General features: G+C 39.5%; 1 protein-coding gene across 1 annotated transcript in view; it reads right to left on the reverse strand.

Moving 5' to 3' along the window:
• Nucleotides 1-1,106: 1,106 nt before the first annotated feature.
• LOC126441271 (probable cytochrome P450 49a1) overlaps nt 1,107-12,084 on the reverse strand; it is a 133,732-nt gene continuing 122,754 nt past the window's right edge. Inside the window, exons 11-12 of the mRNA XM_050090680.1 lie at nt 5,658-5,867; nt 1,107-1,220 (exon numbers count right to left, since the gene is read on the reverse strand). Of these exons, the coding sequence (XP_049946637.1) occupies nt 1,107-1,220; nt 5,658-5,867 (324 nt within the window). The remainder of the gene's footprint in view (nt 1,221-5,657; nt 5,868-12,084) is intronic.

Consider the following 12,084-nt stretch of genomic DNA (forward strand, 5'->3'; position numbering starts at 1 on the left):
AGTATTAATGTAGGAAGGATGATCTTGCTGAATGCATAGATCTCAGGGACAGCATTAAAGGATAAGAATTAACATACATTTACTCTCTATTTTGTCTGAGATGTTTAATTACAGAATTACTACTACAATACAGGAAATCACAATAAATCTGGGTTCCAGGTAACCATCTCAGACGTATCATTTGGTAACCCTAAAAGCAGACAAGCAGTCAGGGTAAAGGTCATCTGAATAACTGTGCTTTTCCCAACGTTACTGTATTTGCAGTGATTAGTAGCGTTTTATCGAATTTTTCACTATACATAAAATGGAGCGAGGAGGACTTTAATATAATGTCTGGTCCTTGTCAAGGTCATTAAAGACAAAGCTGCATTTTAGCTGGAGAAATTGGAGCAAGAAATAAGACTTGGTCTGCCTGTCTTCCATTAATGTTATTTAAGGATATGACCAAAGCGTAAGTTATAATTGAAGGGTATGCACAAATACCATTGAAGATGAAATGGTTTCGAATATGTAAAAATAAAGGAAACGAGATGGCTCAATTATCTGATATTTTGCTCTGAAGTAGTTATGGTAATTTTCCCCCTTCAGTCATCTGTTCACATAGTATTAAAAACACTGTGTCATTTTCTTGCATTCAGACAGAATACCAATCCTAAGATTCAGAACAAATAAAAATCATTGTATTTCTTTATGGTAATACATTTATTCTTACATACAAATAATGTAAGATAGACAGGAATTGCCATCTTGAATTTGAAAAAGATGACAAACTGTTCTTTTTAATATATTTTCATATAAAAATGTATGATTATACTTAAAGCAATAAGGTCTCAAAATTATAAAAATTGAAACATTTCTTTTTGAAATATATACATATCACTTTTAAGTTTCTATACATATGCTGCTTTTTAAAAAGTGCAGGACTTGATATGCACTGTGCACTGTTATTAATGTTAGCAACAACACGGTATGTCAGATCATTGCATTTTTTCAACTGGTCTTAGATATATTGACCAGCAGTTCTAAAATAGGTATTAGTGAAATAATATTAGCATATGCTGTTTGTGACCATTGCATGTGAAATACATCTTGCAGCAGAGAAGTTTCTAGTTTGGCCTTGACACAAGTCTGAACTTGAGTGGGCTCTCAGGTACATATGTTGGATGCACTTTGTATTTGATTTCACCATAATGATATTCAACCTGGTACCTGCGTACAATCTGGAACAGTGGATAAAACAATGTTGGTGTTAGGCGAGAAAGTGGCAACTTCAGCTGTGATGGTAATAAACTACCATGACTCAGTGTTACAATTGATTAATAGAAATATCACGTTTACTTCCATAGATTAATGTTAAATAGACCCTGGCCAGGACAACAACAGAGTATTTAAAACTTTACAGATACATTATTGTTGTTTTAACTGTATATTCGTAATTTTATGCAGCATCTAAGACGAAAAGCAGCTGTAAGAAATTTTATTATGTTTTGTTCAATACAACTTTGTTTGGAACATGTAAGGTTGAAGGTTGTTCAGCAAATATTATTATCGAAAATAGAATGTTCTATATATGATCAGTGACATGAATTAATCATTGAAGGCAAAGGACTACACAACATTCAACTTTATAATTGGTTTTATTCAATGTGTCTAAATGTCTATGAAGAGTTTTCTTGTGGTTGATTAAGTTACAAGGAATCTGTTACAAGCATAATATCTTCCAATTTACCTACTTGGATACATAAAATAGAAACTTACAAAGTGTCAATAATATAACTTTTTAGAGTTGATACTCTTCTGTGTACTGTGTAATTTATGAGATAATCAATACCACTATAATTAATGCACAGAAAGATTGTACATTTTAATCAGGCAAGGGAATGAGTGAACTTTCGAAGTGAGTGTTGCACAATGGACCATTCAAAAGTTATTAATGAAATTATAGAATGCAGCAATAAAGTTTTTGATCCAGGAAGTGGAACAATGACTTCATCAGTAGCAAGTAAGGTACTCATAAGATGTCATCAACACGAAAATTAATTTGGAAACCACACTGTTTTACTAGGCTTGCTTCTACTGGAGGTGGTACACTGTTGCCTTGCTAATGCAGCCTCCTCCTCCCCGCCCCCCCCCCCCCCCCTACTGGTGGATCTGCAGTTTAATGTGGACTCCAAACCACTGAGCAGCTCGTCCGTTCTTGCACTAACGAACATTGCTAGAAGTGAAACAAGTGAAAAGTGGTACATAAAACTTTGATGAGTGTGCAGGTAATCGAACCCACAACCTTTAGGGTCTACAGTGTGACACTTTACCAGTCAGGAGTTTTTTTTAAACTAGAATTCTTTTTTGTTCTGAAATTCAACGAAATACTGTGTTGTACAAATATTGAATCAAAGCTCTATAATTATCTCTGAACCTCACTGGCAACAATTAATAAAGCATATTTTAAACTAGAAAGCTCGAGAACTGTTTACAACCTTTAAGTACAGTATGAGAAAATATAAAAGAAATAATTACATGTAAGTGTAAATGTAATTATACTTTGTGCCATTGAATATGCTTGTAACCAAATTGATACACAACATATGCCTTGGAATACAAACTGCATTTATTATTCCCCACACTGTACCTGAAACTAAGGAGTGACAAGTCATATTAAATGCATTGAAATATTAAATGTGTTAACATATTTCATTTGTAACTATTTTTGGATCCAGGTATTTCTGGGACTATTTTACAATGAAATGATTACTAAATTTTGTTTTATCAAAATTCTACATATTTTTTGCATGAATAAATGTTTTCATAGTTTTTTTACACGGTTTATAACTTTCTAGCCACAGTTTGAGATTCCCTCCTCATGTTGTAAGTTAAAAAAATAATGTTTTCTGTTAGGGAAAGTTGACTTGCAAATATTTAAAAAGTCTCCCTTGCTTTAAAAATATAAGTTAGAAATTAGTACTACAACATGCTGATTCTTAAAAATGCAGTCAGCAAGTGACTTAATGTAAAAATTTAAATTTTGTGATGTCTTTTTTCAAAAACTAATTTCAGTTTCAGTTTCATGAAAATCACAAATAGAGCTTTCCAGGAAAACATCACCCAATACCAAATAAACCACAGAGATATCTCTGACACTGAGTGAGGTAGTGTAGTGTTAAAACACAGGACCTGTGTTCAGTAGGACATTGGTTCAAACAACTATTCAGTTTTTACTTTAACATCATTTCCCTGAATAGCTCAAGATAAATTCATGGACAGATCCTTTGCAAAAGACATATCATATTTGCTTTGCCTAACCAAGATTGTACTCTGTAATTATCATATCATCAATAGGAGATTATAAACCTCTCATCTTTCCATCTGCCTCTGGTTGCAGTTATTGTAACACCATTCTTTGATAAACACATCAGTTTCTAGTTAACAATAGAAAATTGTTTCTGAGTTTATGAGTACTTTAGCAGCTTAGGTAGTTTAGGAGCATTTGGTCAAGTCTGACCACTATTAATTTTGGTACATGAGACAGTTTTTTGCTTTCTTAAAACTGGATGTCTCACACATCTAATCACTTCTCATGATTTTCTCTGTAGTCCATTACTTCATAAAATGTCCCAACTAGTCCCTCCAGTGATTTTGTAGGTAAATTTTGATTTAATGTAAGGATAAAAAATGGTTCAAATGGCTCTGAGCACTATGGGACTCAACTACTGAGGTCATTAGTCCCCTAGAACTTAGAACTAGTTAAACCTAACTAACCTAAGGACATCACAAACATCCATGCCCGAGGCAGGATTCGAACCTGCGACCGTAGCGGTCTTGCGGTTCCAGACTGCAGCGCCTTTAACCGCACGGCCACTTCGGCCGGCTAATGTAAGGATACTTAGAGTTTTTTTTTCCATACATCTGTTTTTAGTTTGGTTAATCACACAGCACTGTTATTACTGTCATTAATCGATTATGGTCAATCTTTAGTGGTCAATAATGTTATTATGCTTAAATTTTGACTACCTTCACTAACTCTACATGTAGAGTCATTCACAAAGTGAATAATTTTGGATTGTACATTTTGTAGATTGTCCTGCTCAGCGTTTGGTCCTTAGGAGAATTATGACTCCCTGAGTTTCCTGTTAAGTCATTCTCATAACTAGTGAGCTATTATGCCTCAATTCCTGAAAGGAGACTAGTACTTTATACAATGTAGTCTTACTACTTGTACATTTCTGTATCGACTAAGGTTGCAGAGCCATACAAACTACAGATCTGAGTTGTATTTGTTAATATCTTTGAATTGTTTACTGTGCAAATGGTATTGTTTTCTAGTCCTAAATTTTATTATTTCAAAAAGAAATTAGCATATGACAGAGGAGGTAGGAACCATAGAAACGCTTTTTCAGAACCATGTAAGGAAGTAGATGATGGTGAAACATTTTGTAGACGACAAGTTCATTAGAGTTTGAGTGCTACTTGATTGGGACCAAGTACTCATCATGTGAAGTTCCATGTCAGTCAGCATTATGCATAACTAAATGTTTGAAGTCAGTCCATGTCTAGCATTCAAAGAGCACAAACACTATGTTACTTTCTGTGTCAAGATACGATTTATTGTATTGGAACAATGCGCTATTACAACATGTTTGTATAATTTAGAGTCATTGTAGTCTATGTGAATTTACTGAACAACATTGTTGCAATAGTTTTTGAGAACATGACCGCAATAAAATATTTATTTACAATGATTACTGTTTTCTGAAAGAATGCGACCATTTTCAGACAATTTATACCATGATGGTAGGCAGCGGCGGTGAACAGAGCAGGTGGTATGACTCCACGAACGTCAGCTGCTTGACATTATCGCAAAAGTGAAGTTTTACAATATAAAAGTCCATCATTGTCAAAACAGACAGTGAAAATATGTGTCAATAAACTTGAAAATCTACTTTAATGGTGTCTGATAAGTATTTATAACTCAATTTAAATTTCTAGCAAAAAAAACTGAATTTTGAAAGAAGAAGACGACTACCAATGAACACCTTAAGACATGTCAGTAAACTTTAACCGGATTTCCAAGATCGACTCTCTTGCAAAATCGACTACTCATTATGCGTATGTGTCATGTGCTTGCTTGTAAATCAGCCGAAAGTTCTCGTCAATATGAACATAAAAAATTTGGAGCATTCTACCCTACTCACTGATTCCTGCTTATGTTCTGCATTAGTTGTTGGTATTGGTTCTATTTGTTGTACAGAAATGAATGTAGTGCATTTTATCAAAATTTAGGGGGATTCAATACTCAGAGAAGCACTTAATAGTTCTTTGGAAAATATCATTTACTAACTGTTCTATTGCTTTCTGTAATGTGATTTATTATGACACTAGTACCATCTGCAAAAAGTAGGCTACCAATTTTGCAGCATATATGTAAAAGAAAATGACCACTCGTGACACGCAAGACTCAGAAGAGGAATAAAAGGCCAGTGGCGCTCCAATGCACTTACTGACCGTGATTAGCCGTTTGAGACAAGCAAGTTGCTCTTCTAGAAGGGGCTTTACACACAGTGTGAATCGATCTTACAACAAAAAGGCCATATAGTGATGAAAAAGAATTAAATGTCAGTTTGTGCTCTGGACTGCTGGAGGTGCAGGCACTGCCAGCTTACCTTGGCGATGAGTATCTGCAGCTCGGCCTCAGCAAATCGTCTGCCAACACACATGCGGCGCCCGTGGCCAAAGGGCAGCGAGGCATGCTGGTGGTCTGGCAGCCGGCCTCCTGGCCACGCTGCCGTCCAGCGCTCTGGCAGGAAGGCGGCCGGCTGTGGGAAGTAGCGCTCCGAGCGGCCCAGGCACAGGTGTGGGAAGATCACATGTGTCTGCTGGCACACAGAACATGCTGCACAGGACACTGCGTTAAGCCTGGTTCACACATGCAACAAAAGTGTCGCCACAGCTAATGGCATACTGCAGTTGTGTGGGTGAACTTCCAGTTTTCTGTGGCGCAACTAAAGACATGCAACTTTTTTCATTTATTTTCGTTCATCGTATTTGATGTTTCAGGAAAGCCTACAGCTGTGTCACTCATGATTTAAATAATGAAAACTGCATCAATCACTTATTTTTCGATGCTTAGCACAACACTTTTCCAGAATTTATTCTGTTTTTCAAGTGCATTTATGTATTTCTTTACATGAATATTTTTGGTGATGTTTGCATGTGTGATTTTCGATCTCTCCTGCTTCTTTTTGAGGTTATAAGGTATTGCGCCTCCTCTGTTACACAGAATATCACACGTAAGCAGATCATCATCTGTACTGTTTGCTTACAAAACATGCTACAAATATATATCTTTGTAGCATGTTTTGTAAACGCACAGTATATGTGATGATTTGCGTCTGTGTGATATTCTGTGTAATGGGGAAGGCACAATATCTTATAGTCTCAAAAAGATGCAGGAGAGACCGAAAATCACACATACAAACGCCATCAAAAATACTGATGTAAAGAAATGCACAAATGGGCTTGAAAATGAGAATAAATTCTCGAAAAGTGTTTTGCTAAGCACCAAAAAATAGGTAACTAGTGCAGTTTTCATTATTTAAATCATGAACATTCGTCATGCCACGAAAAGTTCAACTTGGTTGTACAGTGTTACACCACTTTTCTTCCACCAATGCTGACTGGTGGATTTATTTCAAAACATGGACATTCTGTCAAAGTTATCGTGGAGTAACTGTTGCTGTATTCCATTCGATTTCAGTGTGTTTTCATTTTGGCAGATACACAACAGCCTATCTATAATTTTCTCTAGGCAGCTATTAAATTAAAAATTAGTTATTCGAAATGCCTACATGAGCGAATACAATAAGATACTAAAATATTGGAAGAGTAGCTGTCTGCAGATGATATTTATATGCCAGCTCTTGATCAATTTGCCATAGCAGACAGTATTTTCGTCTGCGACTGTTATTTCTTTTATTAATACGTTTGTGGCCCGTGAGCGAAATCTGTTTTCAGATCCAGCACTGGATTTCGTCTTCCTCATATTAATTCTTGTCACAGCTGTAGTGTTGTAATCTCCACTAAAACATTACTATCCACCGATATGATTTTAATTGTTACCATACTGAAAGCTATGCAACCATGTACAATTTGTGGCATCCTGTGTGAACGGTAGCTCATGGTGCCAATACAGAAAACCACAAGCTATGGCATCACATTAGTTACTTGTGTGAAAATGGCTATATACATCAGATACATTGTGACTTCCTGATATCTGTGATTTCTCTTGATGCTACTTTTCAGTAACTGTAATTTTCGATTGTGTCTTATCACAGTTTAAATCGCAGTTATTCATGCCTTATACGTCTCTACAACATTAGAATCCGATTTCAGCAATTTATCACAACAGGTTTTTCTCTGTGGTTAGACACAAGTAGCAACTAACAGTCGCCAGTAAGCATATCTGCTAACTGGTATTTATGGCTAGGTGAACTGCCTAATGAATGGAAGTGATACATTCTTACCTGTGAAGTGTGCAGACTGAATATTTCAACAATGTGTCATTGAAGTCATTATGTAGTTTTGATAGGGATGCTCAGTAAAAGTGAAATATAATTGTAGGCCTCCATTTCCCTGTAACTGTCTATAAAATTCTTCATGGTAGGTGACTGCATTGTCAATAAGTAAAATTTCCCCAATGTTTTCGCCCAGTGTTGCAAATGGCCTTCCTCACTGTGTTGGAGGAATTTTATTTATTGATCAACTGGTCACCTACCCTGAAGAAATTTATGGACAAATGTGAAATATGCTGTGAGAGAACAATGAAAATTACATTCTCCTCTAGTTAAAGCTGCATCTTAACCCTACATTTTATGCCATGTAATTACTGATAAAATCTTGGCTATGTGTTTTAAGGTTGGTGATACACATGTGAAGAGAGTGGAAAGTATGGATCTCCAAATTAAAAGTTCACATCGGAATTGTTTTAAGTGAAATACTTGAAGACACACAGAAAACTTGACCTGTGAACTGTAGAGTTGAATATTCATTTTGTGAATGAATTCAAGTAAATGCATTTGTTAAAAGCTATATAGTCGCCCTGTCCCTGCCCCGCATTTCAATTTTCGTCGTTTACGTGGAATATACCAAGTGGTTATAATTAAACTTTCCATATTAAACACATTATAACACAGATACTAATTACTGTACAAGTATCAGACTTGGTAGCAGTAATGTCCAGAGTATGGGGTGCATGATTTCCATGTGTCACGGCATCACCCTTCAGTTCCAACTATGGCCATCAGGTACCACGATCAGTCATCATGATTCATATTCTCATACACCTGACCAGTTGTAGTGCATTTGTTGAAGTGCCAACATGAGCTTGGACAAAAGAAGTAGGGTATTATTGGTGAAGCTCTATTATCAAAACAGCAGTAATGCTGCAACTGCCCTTCGAGAATATCACTGGATGAAAGTATTATGGAAGGGTCCTCTTTCTCCATCTGCTGTGTGGAGCATGATGACGAAGTTCGAATCAATTCGAGAACTGGAGACTTTATACCATTACACACCGATACCATTAATGCTACAAAAGAGGCTCAATATGGTGCTCATCAGTATCCAGAAGAGTCTGAAAGTGCAGGATTGCATTCTGCACAGCAGAACAAAGCATGTCTGTATGTATGCTGGCTACCTCATTTGATATGCTGTGTTCAGATCAGCTCATGCGTGAATGTTCCACTAGTAAACCCTGTCCTTCAGGTACCCCACAACCAGAAATCACAGGGAGTGAGATCAGGTGACCATGCTGTAGAACGGGTATGACATACTGGCAAAGCATATCACAGCAACGCTGGCCAGTCTCACTACACATTTAGCGCCAACCTGTTCAAAAAAGAATGGGCCAATGATGAGTGTAGCCATGAAGCAACACAATGTGATGATAAGTTCAACATACAGAGGAACTTCATGCACAGTGACTTGAAATGAAGATCGCCCCACACAGCAATTCTGTGTGTTCACCTCACCTGTCAAAGAAAAATGAGCTTTGGGTGTCCATAGGATGGTCCAGCACCAGCCCACGTCAACTTCAATCCTTGTGAGAAAATGGAGAGCAAAGTCAACACATCGTTGTGCATCCCGTGGTGCAAGCTGCTGTACGGTATGTGTTTTGTACAGATACTATTTGAGAATGGTCTGAAACACCTTCTGCACAATGGATGTTCAACTGTTCAACTGTCATGACACAGCGCTCACACTGCCTGATGATCGTGAATTGCGGGCAGCGTTGTCTCCACAGCAACAGCGATTTCATCATTTGCAATGTGGTGCAACCGGTCGTCAGCCTCTTCCTGGAGCGTCTCCAGTTCTCGAATTGATTCGAACTTCGTCATCATGCTCCACACAGGAGATGGAGAAAGAGGACCCTTCCATAATACTTTCAGCCAGTGATATTCTCGAAGGGCAGTTGCAGCATTACTGTTGTTTTGATAATAGAGCTTCCCCAATAATACCCTACTTCTTTTGTCCAAGCTCATGTTGGCACTTCAACAAGTGCACTGCAACTGGTCAGGTGTTTCAGTTGACCTGATTCCGCATTATTCCTCTTACTGATGTCCTTGCTCTTAATACTACCAAGTTTGGTTTTCATACATAATTAGTTTCTGTGTTAAAACGTGTTAAATAGGGGAAGTTTAATTACAACCAAAGAGTATGTGTATAAAACGCACCAAAAACCTGTCAGGGTCCTGTCCACTATCTAATACGCTTTTCCTGAATTTACCTTGCAGAATTAATTTTCACCATGAAAAGTACATTAAGTGTACTGACACAAATATAAACCAAGATTTGGGGGGGCGGGGGGAGGGGGTTGGTGATCAATATCACACTTTACTCAAACATATCAGTGCTGCTGCCAGGTAAACCACCAAGTGCAAAATTTTTCTCAGAGCAAATTAGGTTCTTTGTTCACTTCGACTGGAGGTAGCTTATACACTCCTGGAAATTGAAATAAGAACACCGTGAATTCATTGTCCCAGGAAGGGGAAACTTTATTGACACATTCCTGGGGTCAGATACATCACATGATCACACTGACAGAACCACAGGCACATAGACACAGGCAACAGAGCATGCACAATGTCGGCACTAGTACAGTGTATATCCACCTTTCGCAGCAATGCAGGCTGCTATTCTCCCATGGAGACGATCGTAGAGATGCTGGATGTAGTCCTGTGGAACGGCTTGCCATGCCATTTCCACCTGGCGCCTCAGTTGGACCAGCGTTCGTGCTGGACGTGCAGATCGCGTGAGACGACGCTTCATCCAGTCCCAAACATGCTCAATGGGGGACAGATCCGGAGATCTTGCTGGCCAGGGTAGTTGACTTACACCTTCTAGAGCACGTTGGGTGGCACGGGATACATGCGGACGTGCATTGTCCTGTTGGAACAGCAAGTTCCCTTGCCGGTCTAGGAATGGTAGAACGATGGGTTCGACGACGGTTTGGATGTACCGTGCACTATTCAGTGTCCCCTCGACGATCACCAGTGGTGTACGGCCAGTGTAGGAGATCGCTCCCCACACCATGATGCCGGGTGTTGGCCCTGTGTGCCTCGGTCGTATGCAGTCCTGATTGTGGCGCTCACCTGCACGGCGCCAAACACGCATACGACCATCATTGGCACCAAGGCAGAAGCGACTCTCATCGCTGAAGACGACACGTCTCCATTCGTCCCTCCATTCACGCCTTTCACGACACCACTGGAGGCGGGCTGCACGATGTTGGGGCGTGAGCGGAAGACGGCCTAACGGTGTGCGGGACCGTGGCCCAGCTTCATGGAGACGGTTGCGAATGGTCCTCGCCGATACCCCAGGAGCAACAGTGTCCCTAATTTGCTGGGAAGTGGCGGTGCGGTCCCCTACGGCACTGCGTAGGGTCCTACGTTCTTGGCGTGCATCCGTGCGTCGCTGCGGTCCGGTCCCAGGTCGACGGGCACGTGCACCTTCCGCCGACCACTGGCGACAACATCGATGTACTGTGGAGACCTCACGCCCCACGTGTTGAGCAATTCGGCGTTACGTCCACCCGGCCTCCCGCATGCCCACTATACGCCCTCGCTCAAAGTCCGTCAACTACACATACGGTTCACGTCCATGCTGTCGCGGCATGCTACCAGTGTTAAAGACTGCGATGGAGTTCCGTATGCCACGGCAAACTGGCTGACACTGACGGCGGCGGTGCACAAATGCTGCGCAGCTAGCGCCATTCGACGGCCAACACCGCGGTTCCTGGTGTGTCCGCTGTGCCGTGCGTGTGATCATTGCTTGTACAGCCCTCTCGCAGTGTCCGGAGCAAGTATGGTGGGTCTGACACACCGGTGTCAATGTGTTCTTTTTTCCATTTCCAGGATTGTACATCCATAGCATGAGACACAAGGTTATTAGAACGAAGTCCTAACGTTGGTCGACATGTGGCAAACAGTATTGAATGTTAAATGCTACTTTTAGTTGCTACTTGTGACTTCTAGTTGTGAGTGAAATAGCAAGTAGACCCGATAGCGTGACACAAAGCTTTTAGAAAGATGTATGAACTTCAGACATTGAATGCTGAAAACTACTTTTGGTTGCTACTCGCTGATTGTGATTTTTAATAGTGACTAAAATCACAGTCAGATACGATAAAATTATTATTGTGAAACTGTATAATTACTGTGAACTGTAACAGATTAGTTGCCTGCTGCTACACTTCCTGTACTGTAACTGTACCACTACACTCAACATAGCAGTCTACAGCTGCAGCTTGGTTTGGTTAAAATGGAATACTCATATTAGGTGCATGTCACATGCCTGTGGTACATCAGCTGTCAATCACATAGCTAGTGAGTCGGTGACTTCAATGATCAACTGAATGCGCCAAGTATATAAAATCCCAAGTATGCTGAGCACCACATATGCACAGCAACAAGGGACAGTAGTGATGTCTGCTAACACTGGAAATTATAACTGTTTGTCGCCATGTTCACTCACATTACAGTAATGGATTTTGTGCCTTCTCAATCTACATTTCATTATTTAGTTTGTTTTTGT

The sequence above is a fragment of the Schistocerca serialis genome, chromosome 1, assembly GCF_023864345.2.
Source record: "Schistocerca serialis cubense isolate TAMUIC-IGC-003099 chromosome 1, iqSchSeri2.2, whole genome shotgun sequence".
Classification (NCBI taxonomy): Eukaryota; Metazoa; Arthropoda; class Insecta; order Orthoptera; family Acrididae; genus Schistocerca; species Schistocerca serialis.